At 39.2% G+C, this 22,596-nt stretch overlaps 1 protein-coding gene across 1 annotated transcript in view; it reads left to right on the top strand.

The window, feature by feature from the left end:
* Positions 1–316: 316 nt before the first annotated feature.
* The window catches only part of tcea2 (transcription elongation factor A (SII), 2), a 33,046-nt gene continuing 10,766 nt past the window's right edge, over positions 317–22,596 (top strand). The window contains exons 1-3 of the mRNA XM_072366932.1: positions 317–498; positions 20,809–20,871; positions 21,313–21,418. Of these exons, the coding sequence (XP_072223033.1) occupies positions 373–498; positions 20,809–20,871; positions 21,313–21,418 (295 nt within the window). The 5' untranslated portion in view covers positions 317–372. The remainder of the gene's footprint in view (positions 499–20,808; positions 20,872–21,312; positions 21,419–22,596) is intronic.

A 22,596-nucleotide genomic window follows, 5' to 3' on the forward strand; every position in this document is an offset into this window, starting at 1 on the left:
AGGATGAAAATAGATACATACACGTATGTAATATACGTGGAGAACTAAAGCAGAACTAAAAATCCTATTAAAAGAGTTTTATGATTTTGATCTTAAAGTTGCAACAAGATGTCAGATTTCAAGGTGACTGAACCGTTGTGACATTCTTTCTATTAGAGGACGAATGTTTCCACGTTTTCCTCGAAAACTAAACTGAAGAATGAGAAGACATCGGAATATCCGGGTCTCCTGTAGAACGGCCTCAGAAGAAAACTCCATCTCCCATGGTCCCACAGTTTTCACAACAGTTTCGTGCGAGAAAGCAGCTGGGGGGTGGGCAGGCTGCGTAAGTGCAGCACGGAGACAGAGCGGGACACTGTTTGGACTTCATCAATGAAGATTTTCACCGCAGGGAAGCAGCAGGATTTACTGAGAGAAACCCGATCGAAAATGACCAAAGACCTGGAAGTGGAGCGCATCGCTAAAAAACTGGATAGAATGGTGCACAAACAGGACACGGTGAGTGCAAAAGCAGCGGAAAAGCACGCCATCAGGTGATGAATGGTACCTTTAACTGGTGAGTGGGGAAAATTCTGGAAACCATGGCCAGTAGGTCTAAACTGTGTTTCCTGACCGGCGGCAGATATTTCATTCATTTCAGCCACAACACGCTGTATTTGGTGCTTGGTTTGTTTAAATCTCTGTCACTGCTCAAAAAAGCTGCCAATTAAAACCAACGCACCTGGGATGAGTTGTCTCAGAAAAGAGTTAATCAGTTAGAACTGCGCTACATTTGTTTAAAGAGACTGCAGTTTGAGTTTTATTGCTCAGTCCAGTTTCAGTTTGTGCTCATAGCTCAGATTATCTACAGACAGTCTTCATTTACAAATGATGGAGAATCGATACAAAGAAAATGGCTGAACACCAACATCTGTTCTTTTAAAGTAGTTTACATCAAATAATAACACGAGAAACAATTCTGTTCATACACAAATGTCCAAATACAGTATGCTGACTGTAAGGATGTTAAATTTCTGCACAGGTACATTTAAATTTACAGAAAATAAAACGTTTGTTTTTCTAAAACCTTCTCAAATTAAATCAAACTAGCGTTTTAGATCTTATTTCAGCCTGCTTTTCACGTACAGATTTAGTAAGTTCTGTACAGTCCAGTGATAATTTCATGCAAATATAAAGCCTTTTAAAATGTTTAAAGGTTGGTTCCGCCACATATATGACTCAACCATTAGAATGTTTTATTTTTTTTAATGCATTTCATTGAACATCTTTAAGGATCAATTTATAGTTTCCACATTGGGTCTTTGTTGGCCAGAGTGAGAGAATATTGGGATCCATGGTGTCATTCATCGACTTAAGTTGCTTGTGTATATTTAAACATGGGAAACACGATGATAAAGTTAGCCTCTCTTCCATAGCTGCATTACATCTGTCCATAAAAAAATGTTTTTTTTTGTTGTTTTTTTTGCTTTGGCATTGTCCTTATGCGGACAAATCAAAGCTGTGGATTTTACATCCAATGAAATGAAACCAAGATTTATAATCAGCCTTATATTCTGTAATTTTTTTACTACTTTGTGACAAATTTGCTCAGACTGAGCTGTGGCCTTAATTAGTCTCAAAACCCTTGCAAGTAAAAACCGAGTGCACACAGTAAACACTGGCCCATAATTTGCCTGTAATTTAATGCATTTTCATAACAAAATGGTGCTTTTTTTTCACTGCAAAATGCGTAAGATATGCCTGCTTTTTATGACGCTCAACTGAGGCACAATAAATGCAGCTGTTTATGTGCATTAGCATTTACGGCTGTAGCTCAGGAGGAAGAGCAGTCGATTGGTCGGTGATTCCACTCTGGCTTCCCCGGGCTACATGTCGAAGCGTCCTTGGGCAAGACACTGAACCCCATGTTGCCTCCCAGTGTATCATTGGGGAATGAATGTGTGTATGAATGATTAGAAAAAAAGCACGTAGTTACGTATCCTAAGACGTGCTGTATAAGTGTGTGTGAATGGGTGAATGCGGCATGTAGTGAAGCGCTTTGAGAGGTCAGTTAGACTAGAAAAGCGCTATGCAAGTACAAGTCCATTTACCATTAACTGCAGTTGTTGTTTGTTGGTACACAAGGCTTTTTATTTGATTATAAGAGTTGTTGTTGAAGGTAACAATACTTAGTGGCAGTCGTGCACCTGATAGTAATGATGGTGAACTGCCTCAGCCTTACGTGACTGATACCCATATTACCCACAGTCACCAACGGGGGCTTCATCCTTTGCAAAGTGTCAGCAGCTCCCCCTGCCCGAGTGACCACCACTTGGTAACACTACGGTGATCTATCGGGTGATAAGCAACTGTGGCGAACTCAAGTGTGGACTTAATAGGAAACTTAATCTTTGGGAGGCCTCATGAACATTCCCATGTGGTAATGTTGGTTCAAAGACACAGATGGGGATTTCCACACCATCGCCTTATTTACCACAACCTTTGTCCTTAAGAGACTATTTCTCCCACCAGACCTGTCCCATACCTTATCTGGAGGACATTAAAATAACAGCTAGCAAAAAGCTTCCTGTGAAAAAACAACGGAACCCCTTTATATAGGAATTGGGGGAGAATCCAGACCAAATGTTTCTTCCCCCTTATCTGAACAAGAAACAGACCTGTCACACCTCTACCAACTATTTTCCTCAGATTCACTTTCAGTTGGATTTTTAAAACTGTGTTAAATGTGTTTCATACCTTTTTGTACAGGTTCTTTAAGGTTTTCAGTGATATCACAAGCTGCAATTTCATACCTTTTTTACAATCGTACTTGGTATAATAAGGAAGAAATCATTATTTAGGAAAACAACTTTTCCAGCGAGCCACATTGCCACCTAGTGGTCTGTCACCAAATAGTTAAGCCTAAATTAAGTCATTTCTACTTTACACGTCCAGGCAAACACCATGACGATGTCAGGCATATTCTCGGCTGAAAGTTGAGCCTCAGCCTGCGTCATGCTCCGCTTCCACGAATCAAACCCTGAAAACTGCTAGAAGTAAATTAGAATGGAAAGAATTAGAAAGGGAACAGAATGAAGTATTAGAAAGATTGTGTTTTTGTTTTTCGTTTGTCCATCGTTATCTCTGTATCCTCTTCAAATATCCTCCTCAAACACTACACTCTGCAACATTAAACTAGCTTCTCAGCTGCAGGTCAAACAGGTCATTGAAATAATTGAAAAAGTGAAAGATGACAGTTTAACTTCATAAACTGATCAAAAATGATCTCCATGTCTGTTTTTCGTCACTTTTAACCTCCGCTGCTGCATAAGTTACTACACAGTAATATTTTTCCCACAAAGAAAGCCAGCGTAAGCTTGTCAACTTTCTGTTAATATTTTCTGTGAATTGATGCACCAGAGTTGGTTATTGACCAAACAAACAACCAACTCCAACACTCAGGTGAACGTCTACAATAGTGTTATATCTGACGGTGAAGTCTCGATATCAAACCTCCGTCTCCTTGGCAACGAGAAGCCCCCAGTGGAGAAGACAGACCTACCAGGCAACCTGAAAGTCCACAGAAATTCATGCTACTTCATTTATTTATAACAATACAAAAACCATGGACAGAATCCCATCTCATCTCAGTATTGTCGAAACCGCCCAGTGATTGATTGCGTGGATGGAGCGCATGAAGTTCTCTTTCTGCAGCCATGTCTGGAAGAGGAGGAATATAAAGTTGAGGACTTCAACAGGTGCAGCTCATTCCCTAATGATGGAGACGACGCCCACCTTAAACAAAACCTGCAGAAGAAAACAATAATAGGAGCACACCCCTATGTGGAGGAGGTCGTCACACTCCAAATTTGTTAACCTTTAACCGTAAATAGCGACTAAAATTAAGACACAATTTTTAGCAATTCTGGTACATTTGTCCATTCTCTTGCCCCTTCTCCAAACCATAAAGCGTTCCCTATACCATCATACATGGTCCACGCATTTCTCCTGTTTGTACTTTGAGGATCATGTTTTTGTTGACATCTTTCAATAAATAGTTCATATATTTCTGACAAGTCGTTGTTAAATGCTTCTTTGTGTGATTTTTGGTTAATTCAAGCGAGAACTCGTGAAGTAGCACTTTGAGACTGATTAACATTAATTTTAACATGAATGATTATTTTTTTTCCTTTATCGAAGGAATGGTGCCCCCTATCGAGCTTTATTTAATTTAAATTTAATAGTGAGAACACCATTTATAACGTCTTCCTGGTACTGCTGTGTCAGGCATTTGCTACACAACCTTCCTAATAATAATAATAATAATAATAGAGATACAATTTATTATCACATGTGCAAAGTCATCCTCAGTACAATGCAATCGTTTTCATTCTTATTGTATTGCCCCCAAAATGATCAGGAGTAACTTTGACTAATAGAATGACAACACTTACGAGCAAATATACTTCCAGTTGCAATTACAGTTTTACTGTATTATTACTGTTGAATGTTCAACGTTGAGAGTTGGATGAGGGGAGGGTGGGAAGTGTAATTGTACATACAGTATGAGTGCACGTTTTCTGTTTCACAAGAGTCTAAAAGTTTAAAGAGTAATCTAAATCTCTTACCATGGTTAGTTCTGAAGTATTTGGGGGGTACCGATCAAGCTGAGAGATCCAGATATACAGCTTCCCCAACATTACTGAGAGGAGAGAAAAATGGTTAGGCTAAGTCAGCATAAACAACCCGATTATCACAAGATATATCAAGATATATCACCAGAATACCAGCAAACTGAGTATACTGCACATTTGGATGTTTTAGCCCAGCTTTTCACTGTTGTATGTACCACAACTTCATAGAAATTTTGATGGACTGTTGTGGGACAGCATGAGAAATGAGTGGACATTAAACTCATCAGCTACTCTAAAGACAGATTTTGAAGGGGGGGGGTGTAATTTGGACAATGATACTACTCAAGCTAAGTTTAATATGGCATACATCGTATTTACCTGAGCTTTTAACTGTCTGTAATCCTGGTAGAGCTCTGAGGTCAACAAATCAACTTTTGCTGGAAATGGCCAAGTCAAAATACAAACACTGGGATGACAGAGCCTTTTTTCCGTTGATGCCCCCAGGCTCTGGAATAAGACCCCTGCCGAGATGTGTCTGATTTCTGACCTGGGTCTCTTTAAATCTAGGCTATTGTTTTTACTTATTCTTTTCTTTGGTACACCAAAAAGATTGTTGTAAAGGGCTGTATACATAGAGTACATTTACATTTACATATAATAAGGCACATTTTAATAATAATTTCCCTTTGTAGTATTGTATTGCATATAGTATCTGCAGTATGAAAAGATGTTGACAGAAAATAAGGACAAAATGGTTCTGTTTTTGCATCACAAGCTAAATTCATGCAAGTTCCATGTAAAAATTCCTCCGCTTTATCTAAAGAAATTATTTACATGAGACTCATGTAAATAATTTCTTTCTAAGGTGAAGGCTTTATACAGCCCATTTTTCTATCCGAAATTAAGAACAACCTCCTCTGCAACAGGTTTTATGTTTGGCATCAGTCACCATGGTGATCTAGCCTAGTCACAGGAAAAGTGTAAATGTTCTATGTGAATAGGTGGTTGTAGCATGTAGTTTTCGGTAGGTTAAAGCAAATTTGTGTGTCCTGTGTAAATGATTCACTAAATGTGGGTAATTGTGGTTGAACAGCTTGTTTCTGTGTGTCAGTTTTTTAGGCATGCATTTAAGTTTTCTATCTGCTGTTTCTATGATTACTGTAACAGTTATTTTGAATATTTTTATGTTATTTGTCTTTGCAGATTGTGGCTCTTCTCTTGGAGAAGATCTTCTAATTTAACTGTGCCTGCATGATTAAATACTGGTTAAACTCATCTATGATAACCTTTGTGGTCTTACAGTCTTATAGTAGATCCTAACTTATATGAATGTTTCAGTATTTGATGTTAAAACATCTTGCTTCAGCTCTGTGTTCATTTTTGAAAAATACATAAATCAGTTTTCGACCGTCACATAACTTACTTAGTTTTGGATGAATCTGTGTAAATAACTGTAGGTCATCGGTCAGTTTCCCATGGGTCAATATGTCAGCTTTTCAACAGAACAATATTAAATAATTAGCCATCTTCAAAGTCCCACTTTCATCTTAATATGACCATCCACATTTATGCTCCTGTAATTATGATCCATGTCTGACAAATTACTTGCAGGGCTGACTAAATTATCTAAAGAACAGCCTCATAAAATACAGCTATACATGACTGCGACCAGACAAAACCCAGCACAGTAAAATTACTGTAAATGTTACAAAAACACTAAAAACCACTAATAAGTGAAACGGGTAAGTTGGAACTGTGTAGTTACATTTGTGACTTATGTGTTGACTGCATGACATTTTTATGTGTTATTCCAGCTGCACAGCAGTGTCGTTTTATTCTATTCTTGAGGATAGTCCAGGATGCCTCAAGCGTCAGTATAGTATATAATACCTTATATACACATATTAATACAGTATATACTGTATGGAAGTGTCTGAAGTTGCAATAGCAGGTACAGTAATTAGGTCTTGATTACAATAAACTTCCATTAATAAGCGTCAACATGAAATATCAAGTCTTTTCATTTTTCCCCACAGTATATGTCACGGGCCAATTCCATGCCTCCTGGTTATTCTGCTGGTAGGCCCATGTTAACATGATTTCATGATTAACTACAAAATGGACATTAATGTGAATGTCTGGAAGTCACAAGCTTGAATGTCATACCTAGGAACCAGCAGGAATAACTGACAAGCCAGTTGCTGAAGATGGGTCCAATAGGGTTTATTAACTGATAAATAAGTTTCTAGTGACTTATAAAGCCCTGTGACAGTGACCAAATACAAACCTTGCAGCCTCAAAAAAGAAACTCATAAACCAGTGGATGATGTTAAAGTAGCTACAACCATCTTGCCCAAATGGGATATGTAAACCCCTCAATATTACTGCTACTTTTTGTGGAACTTTATTACGATTGAACAGACTCTCTCCTCTGAAAGTAGAGGGGTGTGGCATTGGAGAACCCTACTTTATTTCTGATAACCCGTATTTACTCTGTGGCTAAGTGAAATGCTACCTTAGTGACATGCAAACTGGGCCATTCTGACATAACACTGCAAACATTTTTTTTTTGTTTTAAAAGATTAAACCAATTTGTGAGTGTTTAGTCAAGAGAACACCTTTTCTCAGCAGAAGATGTTTAGACTGAAAGAGAAACAAGCCCTGGAAAGTTTGAAAGATGGGCTTTTTGAATATTCCTTTTGGATTTGGATACAATTCTCACACTAAAGTTTTCCGACTGAAGAAACGATGAGTAAATAAAGTATTTTAGATTAAATTTAGTGTGTACACATGTGGCAGGTGTTGCTCGATTCAAGCTAATGCAATCAATCTTTTCGTGTGGATAAGTTAAAGTGTAAATGCTGTCATCTAAATTTAAGTGTGCACCCTCCCCCCACTTGAAAAGGTGAGACTTACTCCCTTTTCAGTAAAAACAGATCCAGTGGGTTTTTTCCAGTGCTGATTCAGAGCTGGCACAATAGTATGTTCTTCAAGTTGGTTGTAAAAAGAAGCAGTTAAGACGTGGTTTGGTGTTCCACAGCCGCCATAGAGGTACTTCATTGCATAACTTTATTTGTCTCATCCAATACCCAATGAAACTTTCGTTTAGTGTGTTTTTTTTTTTGTTGTTTTTTTTATCTGTAGTTGACCATCATTTCACCACAATAGATCTTGGTGGAGAGCATTTTGGGATGCTATAAAACCAGGGCACAGAGGGCTTTTTCAGTTTTGAATTTAAATGATGACGGTAGTTCCAGGCCCTGGTTTCATACTGCTTTAGAAGTCCCAGTAGTCCCAATATAGCCTCCTTTAGATTCTGAATGTATCCTTCCGATTCCAGAGTTCTTCTTTCAGCATCATCTATTGGGTTATTTTCTATCCTCTCTTTCTTAATTTCTTAAGCGATTCTGAATTTCTGCAGTGAAAGTTCCCTTTTTCTTGGTCTACCATCTTCTCATAGTGGTGTTGAATTTCCTCCTCATTTTGGTCACTCAGGCTCTTCTAACTTGATTGGGTTAAGTTTCTTTTTAACTTGGCCAATCACCCTGTTAGCTTCTCTCTCCTCTAGCTTCTCCACTTAAATATTTGACTTCTCTCTCTTGGGTGTCTTTCATAGTTTTCCTCTGGTCACACTCGCAGCCCTTTCAAATGCAGCTCTTCAGTGCTTTTGGCCTCCTAACAACCAGTATAAAGGGCTTTTGACATCAGTCTTGTGGAGCTCCCCTTTTACAGTAATGTGCACCTGGAAGTCTGCAGTTTAAAGGAGCATTGCACAACCTGGCCCTTCTCCTTGGAAGATTGACAGCTGTCCTGAATGTTTTCCACTTGTGAATAATCTTTCTCTCTGTAGAATGATGGACTCCACATAGTTTGGAAATGGCCTTATAACCCTTCCCAGATTGATGGGCAGCAACAGCTTCTCTAAGATCATTACTGATGTCTTTCCTCCTTGGCATCGTGTTAACACACACCTGAATGCTCCAGACCAGCAAACTCATACTTGCTGATAAAAAGTTAATTAAGTGTATTTGATTCATAGCACCTAGCTGCTACTTATCCTTTCCGCATGAGTGAAACAGATTACAAATAGGAGACAAGTCATTAAATTCATGTTTCATACGATAAAGTAGTTTGCTTAACCTGCATCCTGCACATATAAAATGTACTATGTTTCTGTATATAAACGAGGGTTACTGAGTACGAATATTTGATTAGCAGGTACATGTGTGGAGAAGCATGATGTGTGTTGTTGTGAATCAGAGGGCCTCGATTATAAAGACTTTTTTTTTAATGAGAAGGCAGCAATTATTATTTCAATAATTGTTTGTGTCAATTTGTGCATTTCTGCAGCTTTTTAAGTTTTATGCCTTTTTCGCCAGTGTTTTTCAAGTCTGCACATAAATTATTAATATTGATAATAATGTAGATATGTTTACTACACAGAGCAATTTGTCATAGTTTTTAACTATCACCTTCTTCTCCTCTTCTGCCTTTGTTTCTGCCCATCATTTCCTTCACCCCTTCTAAAACCAAGCCCAATTTCCATGTTTTTTGTGCATGTTCTTTGTCTTTGTCAAGCTTACCTAAACTCTTGCATGACTTCTGATCCATAGACTACATCCCATTTACCTTTTGGGTAAGTTTAATTAAGTAACATAGAATTATTACATGGGGAAGCACGGTTGTCCTCATATAGCCGGTTAAAAACTGAACATCATGTGGTTTGGTTATTCTCTTGGTAACTTTGTGTGAATTGAACTAAAGTTGAGTGTCTTGGACCCTCTTGGTAACAGCTGGGAAATTCCAGGATGAAACCACAAAGCTAAATGTGAATTAAAAATGTCCATTTTAATTCTTGTCTAAAGGTCCCATGACATGCTTTAACATGTTTTCTGGTTCATCTCTGGTTTTAAAATGACAAATTATCACCATAACCATAAACTGATGTTTTAAAAGGAAAAAAAAACTATACTTAAGTTTTAGTATTTTTATGCAGGAGGAACTTGTTTTATATAGTAGCTTCAAACTTGCCACACCCAATCTATTCCCTTTTCACATACATCACAGTGAAGGAAAGGCAGGATTTCCTTTTATGGTCGAATTCTCCATACAGTGCACCTCAACCAAAGCATGCATGTTACCCACCGGGATCGTTTGCGCCGTAAGGAATGAGTGATCCACCACTACTTCTCAGAGCACAGGACTTTGATTTTGTAGCGTACTCTGTATTAAATTAAGGAAAATCAAAGAAATGCCTTTTAAAAAGGAGCACCACCTTCGACAAAAGTATCAATATTATAATTAATCAGTTTCATTGCGCTACTCTGTAGTTCTCTCTTAAATTGACCTATGTTCCACACAAGGAAATGTCTGAAAACGACTCATTAAAATAGAAACTAAATATTCATTGAAAGCTTAGACCAAAACACGAACCTGAAAGAAAAAAACTTAATGGCACATAGAATATGCAGGAAACAAGGAATAGGTAGAAAACAACTTGTGACTGTGTACTGAGTCTTTAACCATATGGATATGAATAATGTTGTGGCAGTTAGTTTTTGCTGCTCAACTTCATATTCTGGATCCAATTCTGGCTAAACATGCAGAGCTGGGTTTTAAGTATTGTCATGATCATTATGTAGCGTTTTATAAAATTGTCTTCTTTGTTGGAACTTTCTGAGCAGTGATCTCCGTCATGAGTTACTAACATGCTCTGCCAAACGCTTTCAGCAAACCAGGAACCCGACTCATTAGAAGACAGTTCTCCCAACTTCCAACTTGTTCACAGTAGGAGGCTTCCCACCAAGTACTCAAGATTAAGAATTAAAAGAAAGAATTCAATATTTTTTTTGTTTATTTTGGATGGAGGCACAGGCAAAATCAGCAAAGCCAAAGCCCACAGTGCCAGTGTTCTCATCATAGTTTGCAGCACTTAATTTTTTTGGAGAGATTAAGGAAAGAGAGGGAGTGAAGAGAGAGGAAAGGAAAGAGCTTGAAAAGATGGACACCAAAACCGGGTAACCAACTGCTGCATCTGTGGAGAGAGAAGAAAGCAAGCTGCGACCAAACACAGAATCGTCAGGAGCAACTGCAGAAACATGGATGGGAAGAAACACACAACAAACGACTATATGAGAAGGAAAATTGCTGTAGTCAATGGTTATCACTAAAGCCAAAAATCACATTGTAACAGTGGGGTGAGCATGTGAGTGAATGAATGCTTGTGCATATGTGTGTGTGTCAATTATATGCTAAAGTCTCCATATGAATTGTGTATAGTGATAGGGGGAGGGGGCCACAACCACACCCACTCCAGAGATCAGGAGCAGAGAGGAAAGGCACCTGGACCCGTGCAACCAGTAACCTCCATGAGGTAAAGAAGAAGGAAAACAGACAGCCCATCACAAGAAAGCCATGCTGCAACTGAGCGGACAGCAAAGGAGGGCCCCAGTTAGAGCCCCCACAATCAGGGAGTCAGGGACCAAGAGACCCAGGAGCCCAAGGACCACACCTCCACCTGGTAGAGCCAGAGCCACCCTGATAGGACAACCATGCATATGATGCAAAGACACACTCACAAATACAAAAACACACTCTCCCACAAAGACACAGCTTCACAGATACGAGGACTCACACTTGTCAGAACACCTCCCCCTGGTCTCTCTTGCCCCCTTTATGGTGGGCGTGTGGGAGGGTTTGTAAAATGCTGTGTAATTTGATGGTATGATAACTAAAGTGCAGTTAAAATGGGGAAGAGGGGGAAATGCAGCAGAGATATCCCCACTGCTCGTAGACAGCAGAGACCCTCCACAGCAACCCACAACCCCAGGCCTCAATGTCTAATGGTATGCTATTAAAATTGAGAGGTAGGCAATCGTGTAAAGCCTAGTTTGTGCTTCTGCGTCATGTCGACGATGTACCTACACTTTAGCTACACTGCTGACGTGGACCCCTACGCCATAGCCTGACACGCACCTCAAAAAAATCCTAACTATGTGTTGCGTTGACGCAGACCGCAAGGGCTGTTATTGCTCCGCTCAGAATGTAATTTCCAGCAATTGCTTTTTCAGATCTTAATGGCTGTATATGGTGAAGAAGTTTGTCAAATCGGACCGTTGACATTCGAAAGTATCGAAAGTGCATTTGTTCATCCAGGTCTCTCAGTGGGTGAACCAGTGTTCTAAATACTCCTGTTCCCAGCCTTGACCGGTCGTACAGACCACCTCCACAAATGTCTTGAGGGAAAAAAAAAAAAGAAGGAAGGAATCGGCCACACACACCCCTAGCGGCATGCTGAATTGCAGAGCAACGCATTCCCTCGACGCAGAACTTCGAGCGTGAGAAACCCAAAACCTTACGTATGCATGTGCCCCCCCCCCCCAAAATCTTATGTGAATGGGCGTTTGATATGTAAGAGGAGGGGGAGGAGGGGAGAATGTAAGGCTAGTTACAATGGGCACCCTCGTTCCCTGTGATCCGCTACTACGAAGAAGTAGGGGATACGAAGAAATACGGTGAGCCCACAACTACACTGCACCTCCAAGAAAGCGTCCATCCCTCCGACTCTGTTCCTCGCTCCCCTTAGGGGTGCTTCCCCATTCACTCCACATTCAAACACAGGTACACATTGTCCTGAGTCTAAGACCCACCATCCCTAAACCCAGCCGCACAGCCCCAGAATGGGGAAAGACAATCCCCCACCACCCCAGATCCGCACGTAACAAACACATCTGAGACCCCAGAGCACCAACCCACACCAGGGTATGTACCAACCCACTCAATTCAATTAAATTTCAAGTCAATTTTATTCATATAGCGCCAGATTACAATTGTCATCTCAAGGCACTTAAATAATATAATCCAATTCTAGCCAATTGGAATTCAATTAATTGTTATCATAATCCAATTGATTCATATAGAGCCAATTCAAATAATATCCTAGCTAAGGAAAAAAACAGATTGCACTGAAACTTGTCTTCAGTCCAATCTAGCGTGCCTGTGGCGACTGTGGAAAGGAACGACTCCCTTTTAACAGGAAGAAACCTCTGGCAGAACCAGACTGCAGAACCAGACTGCGGATGGCCACCCAGGAAGGGTGGCCATCCGCAGTCCACCTCGACCAGCTGGGGTTTGAGAAGACAGAAAAGAGGGGGGGAAAACACCATAACACCATTCAAAGGATATCTGTTGGAACAGGGAAACACAAGTTAATAACCACAATAATGTCACATGTACATAAAATCATTTGAGAAATTAAACAGGGGGAAAAAGTGAGGAAAGGTGTGACAGATGAGGTCCCCCAGCAGTCTAAGCCTATAGCAGCTTAACTATGGGATGTTTCAGGATTACCTGAGCCATCCCTAACTATAAGCTTTATCAAAAAAGGAAAGTTTTAAGCCTAATCTTAAAAGTGGAAAGGGTGTCTGCTTCCCGGACATTTACTGGCAGCTTATTCCACACGAGAGGGGCCTGATAGCTGAAGGCTCTGCCTCCCATTCTACTTTTAGAAACTCTGGGAACAACAAGTAAACCTGCAGTTTGGGAGCGAAGTGCTCTGTTAGGAAAGTATCTTACAATGAGATCTTTAAGATATGATGGAGCTCGGTCATTAAGAGCTTTATATGTGAGGAGAAGAATCTTAAATTCTATTCTGAATTTAACAGGGAGCCAATGAAGAGAAGCTAAAACTGGAGAAACATGATCTCTCCTATTAGTTCTGTTAGAAAAATTCTCTCAAAATTAGGCTCAGAGTCGCTGGATACGATTAACACAAAACATTTATTTCTTGCAAGAAAGAGACAAGTCCGCACAAATCCACACAACCTGTTGGGAAGATCGCTCAGAGTTGTCTCCTCGACCAAATGGTGCTCCCGCTATTTATGTTGTTTATGCTTGCTCATCACACAATGTTATGAGAAAAGGCGCTTTTCTCACCATTCATTATTATGGGAAGGAACATTCAATGTTATGGGAAAAGGTGCTTCTCTCCCCATTCCTTGTTATGGGAAGGAACATTCAATGTTATGGGAAAAGGGCATTTCTCACCAGTTAATATTATGGGAAAGACTAGTACCAGAGTCAAAACACTTTTGCTTGAATCATAGAAGAGGAAAAGATGGAGGGACTCTTCTGTCATAGTATAACTATATAATTTTTCCAACAGTTCTCATCAGAACTCTGGCTGCAGCATTTTGGATCAGCTGGAGGCTTTTCAGAGAATATGTGGGACAGCCCAATAATAAGGAATTACAGTAGTCCAATCTTGAAGTAACAAATGCATGAACTAGTTTCTCTGCATCACCCTGAGACATGATGTTCCTGATTTTAACAATATTACGAAGATGAAAGAAGGCAGTCCTAGAAACCAGTTTTATATGTGAGTCAAATGATAAATTCTGGTCAAAAATAACTCCAAGGTTCCTCACTGTAGAACTACAAGCCAAGGAAATACCATCTAGAGTAACTATATAACTAGACGATTTATCCCTAAAGCGCTCAGGTCCAAAGAGAACAACTTCAGTTTTGTCTGAATTTAAAAGCAGACAGTTCTGAGTCATCCAGGTCTTTATGTCTTTAAGACAGGCTTGTAGTCTGACCAACCTATTGGTTTCATCTGGTTTCATAGATAAGTACAGCAGAGTATCATCAGCATAACAATGGAAATTTATGCCATGCTGTCTGATAATGTTACCTAATGGAAGCATGTATAAAGTAAAAAGAATTGGTCCAAGCACAGAACCCTGAGGAACTCCATGACTTACTCCAATGTGTGAGGAAGATTCTTCATTTACAAGAACAAACTGGAATCTATCAGATAAATATGACTTAAACCAGCCTAATGCAGTTCCTTTAATCCCAATAACATGTTCAAGTCTCTGTAACAGAATGCTGTGATCGATCGTATCAAATGCAGCACTGAGATCCAACAGGACAAGCACAGAAACAAGTCCGCTATCAGAGGCTAAGAGGAGATCATTGGTAACTTTCACCAGTGCTGTTTCTGTGCCGTGATGCACTCTGAATCCTGACTGAAACTTCAGATTATTTCTGTGTAAATGATCACAAAGCTGAGCTGCAACTATTTTTTCAAGAACTTTAGACAAAAAAAGGTAGATTGGATATAGGTCGATAATTAGCCAACACTTTTGAATCAAGAGTAGGTTTTTTAAGTAAAGGTTTAATTACAGCAACCTTGAAAGTCTGACGTACATATCCTGTCAACAAAAACAGATTGATAAAATCCAATATGGAAGTGTCAATTAAGGGGAAAACCTCCTTGAACAGTCTGGTTGGGATTGGGTCTAACATACAAGTTGATGGTTTAGAAGAGACTATTGCTGTTGTTAGCTCAGAGAGATCAACTGGGCAGAAGCCATCTAAATACAAATCAGGTTCTAAAGATACTTCTAAAGCTGCTCCACTTGATGATACATCAGTGATAATAGTGGGAAGGATTCCATTAATCTTCTCTCTGATAGAAACAATTTTATTGATAAAGAATCTCATGAAATCATCACTGCTGAGAGTTAAAGGAATACATGGCTCAACAGAGCTCGGACTCTTTGTCAGCCTGGCAACAGTGCTGAAAAGAAACCTGGGATTATTCTTATTCTCTTCTATCAATGATTAATAATAAGCAGTTCTAGCTTTATGAAGTGCTTTCTTATACGTTATTAAACTATCTTTCCAGACTAATTGAGACTCTTCTAAATTAGAGGAACGCCACTGTCTCTCCAGCTTTCTTGCAGTCTGCTTTAACGCATGCAGTTCTGAATTATACCAAGGAGCCAACCTCTTCTGACTGATTACCTTCCTTTTCAGAGGGGCAACATTGTCCAGTGTTGTAGGCATTGAAGCTATAGTGCTGTCAACAAGAGAGTCAAGTTCTACTGGAGTAAAATTTAGGTAGCTGTCCTCTGTCATATCTGCACATGGCAGTGAAGAAAAGATGATGAAATCAACACTTTAAATCTGGATAAGACAGCCGAGATCCCCCGAGTTCATTTCCACGTTGATGTTGCCCAGGTGACCTAGTATACATAGTGTAGGGCAAGCAGGAACTCTACACTTCAGCTATATTTATAAGTATTAACATGCCTCAAGTCAGAATTTTTGTACCGGTGCACAAAACCACAAAGCATGCATGTAGTCATTGGATATTGGTTATCAGTGCAGTGTGGGCAGATGTTTGAGTGTGTAAGGTCCTTCCAGAACATAATTTGTCCTGTATATTGTGTTCTGTAAAAGAATTTTGTATTGTTGCTTAAGTTGCAAATTTGAATTTTTAGTCATACTGAAGGTATTTAAGCAGATCTGTCAAAGTCAAATTTATTTAAATAGCACATTTCATGTACAAAACAATTCAAAGTGCTTTACATAAATTAAAAGCACTGGAGCGGGGAACGGAAAAAGCATTGGAAATTTGTAAAATAATATAAATAGAAAGAAATAAAATAATTAAAATGAATAAAAACAAGCAGCAGTCTTGATAAGTTAAAAGATAGTGTGCCGATTTCATGCATAGACACATGAGAAAATAAATGTTTTTAACCTCGATTTACAAAAATTTCTACATTGGGTGACAGTTTAATCTCTGGCAGTTTGTTCCACTTGTTTGCAGCATAACAGCTAAATGCTGCTTCTCCATGTTTAGTCTGGACTCTGGACTGGACCAGCTGACCTGAGTCCTTGGATCTAAGCGCTCTTCTGGGTTTATATTCTCTGAACATATCACAGATGTAGTTTGGGCCTAAACCGTTCTGGGATTTGTAAACCATCAGTAGGCTTTTAAGATCTATTCTGTGACTGACTGGAAGCCGGTGTAAAGATTTTAAAACTGGTGTCATGTGTTCAGATCTCTTAGTCCTGGTTAAAACTCTAGCAGCAGTGTTTTGGATGAGCTGCAGATGTTTAATGCTCTTTTTGGGGAAGTCCAGTTAAAAGACCGTTACAGTAATCAAGTCTACTGGAGATGAATGCATGGATGATTTTCTCCTGGTCTTTTTGGGAGAGAAAACCTTGAATTCTGTTGATGTTTCTGTGTTGGTAAAAAGCTGCCTTGGTGACAGGTTTGATGTGGCTGCTGAATGTCAGATATGAGTCTATCAACACTCCAAGGTTACGGACTTGGTCAGTGATTGTAAGGGCCAGAGTCTCAAGGTATTTACCAATGCTGAACCTCTTCTCTTTGCCGCCAAACAGAATGATCTCAGTTTTGTCTTTATTTAATTGTAGAAAATTCTCTCATCCAGGTGTTTATTTCCTCCAGACACTGACACAGTACATCTGCTGGGTTGCAGTCATCTTGTGACAGAGACACACAAAGTTGTGTATCGTCTGCATAACTGTGATAATTGATGTTAAAGTTCTGCAATATCTGACCCAAAGGTAGCGTATACAAGTTAAACCGAAGAGGTCCAAGAATTGACCCCTGGGGGACTCCACAAGTCATGACCGCTCGCAAATATTTTGGACAGTAATCTGTATATTTCTGACAGTAATTTTGGAGTGCTGAGGTTAAGAAATTCTGCTACTTTAGAGGGAAGTTGTACGGATAGTTGGTATACTTCTTACTTATTATGGATTTGAGCTGTTGATACTTGGTCTTGATACTGAAAATTTGTTTCGGCATACTGTAAAGTGAGTGAAATAAATGTTATAAATTTTTTACTTCCGATTATATGTTTTAAACACCTTATTCCGTGGTTGATCAACTGAGTAAAATTCAGCATTGTTTTGTTTTGAAGGATGTCAGGATTGTTCCAGATAAGTGTATGATTACACGGGTAGAGTGAAGACTTGGTTATTTAAAGCAATTCCCACCGGGCTGTCGGGGAGGAGTTGATGTTATTGCTTTTGAAACCATAATTATGCTTGATACTTGGGTTAATAAATGGTAAGTTTGAGATTTCTAAATTAAATAAAATTTTTTCTTCTAAATCAAATCATGGTTCATCTAGTGGACAAGATTCATACCGTTTGTACTGTAACATATTGGCTAAGAAATAATAATGGAAATTGGGTAAATATAAAACACCACTGTGTCTTGTTTTCTGTAATGTTTTTAAGCTAATACATAGTGGGTTATTATTCCAAAGAAATTTGGAGATGGTTTCACAGAGGTAACCATGATTTTAATAGTAGCAACTCTCCCCATGAGTGATATTGGTAAGGCGTTACAACGTGTGAGATCATCTTCTATTGTCTTTCGAGGATATTTTGTGAGCTCTGAAAGCCTGAAAGAGAAATGTTTACGCCTAAATATCTTATATTTCCTGAGTCTAATGTGGTAGTGGGAATATTCTGGAAATTACAGTTAATTGACAGATCTTCATTCAATTCCATATCCTGTTTGTGATGTAAATTTGGAAGGCTGATTCTACTAAGAAACTGGTAAATGCTGTTGTCTAATGGGTCAGTTTATGAGGAGTGTAATGTTTGGTAGAAGTCCCTGAAAATTTAGTTTATTGCATCAGGATCATGAGTGACATTTCTTGATGTATCCTTAACAGAGGCTATAGTTGTTTTTTTTCTTTTTGTTTTTAATTGGTTGACCAGATATCTCCCAGACCTGTTGCTTTGTTCAAAGTTCTCCAAGCAAAGTCTTTGCACGAGGAACGGTTGTTTTTTTTTTTTTTTTTTTTTTTTTTTTTTTTTTTTTTTAAATCGGTTATTCAATTTAATTCCGGTTTAGCTCGTCTTATTCTGTTTTGAATGTGATCATCTGGGGAGGCACCATAAGCATCCACTAATGATTTAATTTTCATTTCTAATTCTGATACCTTTTCTTATGCGATGAAAAAGAGATTATTTTGCCTGCATTACTGCTTTTCCTGCTTCCCAAAGAACACTTGATACATATAGGACGCTGATATTAATGAAATCTGGATCTTTCAGTAATGATATATTAAATCTCCAATTTCTAGATGATGAGGTGATTCTTTAATACACCAGAGTGATAGAAACCGGTGCGTGATCACCGATAGTTATGGATGGATTCCTGTTTCTGGGTTATCACTTATAAGAAAGCTGATAATTAGGAAATAACCTAATCTAGAATATGAGTGGTGTACTGGTGAGACAAATGTGTATTCTCTGAGAGAGGAGTAGTGGGAGCGCTGTGCATCACAAAGACCAAAATCATTTATGTATTGTTTGACAATATTTGTGGACTGCCAATTCCTAAGACTACCTGTAGTACGGAGCCTGACCATTCCAGAGTCCAATACCAGGTTGAAGTCCCCTCCTATGATAACAGTGTTGTCCATGTGATCAGAGAGAGAAGTGAAAAAGGAGTGAAAAAAGAGGGGTCGTCAACATTTGGGCCATATACATTAACAATGCAAACTTTCATATCTTGAATAGATAAATTAACTATTATTAATATACCTGCAGGGTCTATAATTGTGCGGTTTTCAGTAAAATTTACTTACCTGTTAATTAGAATGGCTGCACCTCTATGTATGGAGTTGTAACAGGAAAACACATGAGGAGACTGCGCTGTGGTGAGTTCATCTATAGTTGCCTGTGATAAATGAGTCTCCTGTAATAAGACGATGTCTGCTTGTAGTTCTTTTAAAGAAGTGAAAATTTTTAATCTCTTCTCCATTGCACCAGCTCCAAGCACATTCCATTTAACAAACCTTAGTGTGCTCATGGTCAGATTGGTGGAGTTTTAATGTGTGTGCCATGCAAGTATTTGCAAGTGATGTGTATGTTTATATCAATATTGGAAAGGATGCAAAGATGCAGCTAGTGGGGGGGGGGGGAAGGAAAGAGGAAAAAAAAAGACTGAATAAACGAAAGAAAAGAAAACATATGAATCCATAAAAAAAACATATTCACCGTGCGTCAGATGAGTTTACGAGACAGGAATAGTTACTCTTCTTGCTCGGCAACAGTGAGAAAACAAGTAATTTACAGCATCACCTGAGTTTAGAAGAGCCATGGAGTGGGGTTCAGATCATGGTCGAGCTGCCCATTGACATAAAACTTGTCCACGGAGATGACCACACATGAGCCTCCGTCCATGAACTTACTTCGGGTCGAGAACAGAACCTTGTGTTGTTCCAGGATCTCTCTCGGGAATTGGTCATTGTCTGTTCCCCTCAATTCTCTGCCGTGGCCTTTTATTTGCTCCTTATGTTTAAAATTTTCAAATTTGGCCACAATCGTGTTAGATGATGGCCTTCTCTCGGTGAACTCTGTGAAAGGTGCTGTTTTTGTCCTTTTTTTTTTTTTTTTTTAAGTTTAAGGTGAGTCTGAATGAAGTTTTCTTTTATGGTTGTTTCGAGATCTTCCTCAGCCTGCTCCAGGATACCTGAAAAAACAAGATATTGTTCCTCATGCTGCGAGCCTGGAGATCAATCACAGTCTCCTTGATGCGTTTGTTTTCCTCTCGAAGACAGGTCATTCCCTCTGTAAGGGATTTCACCGACTCTTGAGGGCAGCATTCTCAGTAGCCAGCACTTGGATTTGTTTGTGTCTGAACTCCTGGGACTCCTACACAGCCTGAAACTCTTTATGGAGCAGTTCCAGGAGGGACAAACAAGCCTCATAGCTGGACAATTGGTTGTCGATGGACAGGAGAATATCCGCTTGGCTTTTCCCCGGGAAATAGCTCCAGGTGAGTCCTCGTTTCGGCATCTTTTGGAGGATGAAGCTTTGGATATCGTTGCATTGGAGGCTGCATTGGAGGCTGCATTGGAGGCTGCATTGGAGGCTGCATTGGAGGCTGCATTGGATTTACCTATGACGATGCTTTCGTAACACTTGTCAATGTACTTCTTTAGGTAATCCAAATCTTCGTTTTGCTCCAGTGTGTTTGGGGTAGAGCAATATATGATTAGAAAAAATAAACAAATAACCAGCTTTTAAACAATTTGAAATAAGTTAGCGGAATTTAACCAACATTGAAATGTTTGTTTAGTAGCTCGCCATGTTGTTCTGCAAGTTTTTAGGACTCCGAATGGAGAAATAATGTGGCTAGTGGTTAAACTAATCTCCTGATACTTGAATCACTCAATCAGAAGGAGCTTCAATTATTTGGCTTTTTCTGGACATTTAGTTATTTTATGAGATGTGGATAGAAACCTGGCTACTGACTCACCCCTGTTGAACACTCAGATACTCGATAAACTAAGCTAACATCACATTAGTTAGGTAAGAAATAACTGTGGACATTTTCTGTTTACAGGACGGTGCTCTTGACTTACTGAGGGAACTAAAGAACATCAAGATGTCTCTGGAGACTCTGCAGGTAAGTAATTCCACACACTCTACCTTGCTTCTGCGGTCTGACAGCATAATGCTCAAACATGCTGCAGTTTAGAAGTATACAGGCTTGAAATGGGAGCAGAAACTTTGATCTCAGCCAGCTTCACAAAGTATTTGAAGCAAGCTTTCAGGGGCCAAATGGTCGATGTGTAGTACTTGCTCATGTTATTTTTGCCATCCATTTCCAGATTTAACCTGGTTGTGGCTTTTTTACCACAATGTCTTGGGGCTAATTTACCTGTCTGTGTCCCAAACAGTTTGTTACAGTCTGTATTGGAGACACCATGTGTTTCTGGAGCTTATATTTAGACCTTCAAGTGTTAGATTCTATTCTAGGATTTGAAATTCTTGGAATTGAAAGTTTGTAAAGTTATAAATAGTTTTCTTTCTCTGTGTCTGTTCATCTTTATTTTATGGACTGTAGTTGACCAGAGTTGGAATGTCGGTGAATGCAGTAAGGAAACAGAGTTCCGATGAGGAGGTTCAGATACTGGCAAAAGCTCTTATCAAGTCTTGGAAAAAACTGCTGGGTAAGTTAGTGTTTGTGTGTTTGTCTGTATATTGTGTGTTTTTTTTAGTTTTACTTCTTCTTGGGGACACTGTTATGTTGCTCACGAATGATGTGGTGCAGCTGTGGCTGATGTGTTCTTTTAACCTAAAGCTGCTAGCATTCACATACTTGAGTTTCTTTTGTCAGACAGCCAAACACGTCTGAAATTATGACTCCATGTAACCTCATAGTCTGAGTCTAGACTTTATCACGGCTGTCATATGACTAAATCAATGCTTTGCTTGGTTCTGTCGGTGAAGTTGTGCAATGTGCAAGATCAAAATCAAGAAAAAATGCCATCATGATCACTTCTCCTTTAGAAGAAAGCTCTGTTTAGATTGAAGCTGTGGTTTATTCCTGTAATACAACTGAAGGAACATGATTATACATGCCAGACATTTGATGTTTTATATCATGAGAAATGCACAACTTGCAGTGTGTTTATCCATGTTATGTTATTTATCAGAGATTGAAACATAAGTTATAACCTTATCGTTTTCATCTCTAACAGTTGAAGTTTTTGTAAATCAGAAAAAGTTAACTGTATTACAGTATTTAAAAATGTGCCGTCTTATTCTTGTTCAAACCTGTAACATTACCCTATCTTATCCCATGACATTTTGGTGGCTACTGGAGGTGTTTTTTGTCAGTATCAAAAGCATGCAAAAAAACGTAGGTTTTAGACAGAGGTGTGTGTTATGATTGTGTCGTTGCATCCCACAATTGTAGTGGGAGCCAAACCGCAAAAAAACCCTAAATTCTGTGAATTAGGTTTTACAGAAATCTATTAAAAGAAGTCTATTCAGCCTTACTAGCATGTACAATGATCTCCGAAAAAGAAACTCTGCGCCTCGCTCACTAAAGTGTCCAAGACATACGACCGCAAGTCTGATGAGACAACTACAAAGTCGATCATCAACCCGTGGCCTGGTATCAGATACATTTATGAACCACCTTATGCTCAAACATGGGGTTCAAAATGGACAATCCATGACTAGCACAGAAGTGCAAAACAACTCCGCTCAGGTTCAGATCAGGGAGGTCGTTCCTCCCAGTCCCGCCTCTCCAGGTCACTCCATTGCCGACATGGGCATTGAAATCCCCCTGAAGAGCAATGGACTCTCCTTGTGGCATCCCCTCCAGGACACCACTTGGAGA

This window comes from Leuresthes tenuis, unplaced genomic scaffold, assembly GCF_036924035.1.
Source record: "Leuresthes tenuis unplaced genomic scaffold, fLeuTen1.0.hap1 SCAF_16, whole genome shotgun sequence".
In the NCBI taxonomy this organism is placed as follows: Eukaryota; Metazoa; Chordata; class Actinopteri; order Atheriniformes; family Atherinopsidae; genus Leuresthes; species Leuresthes tenuis.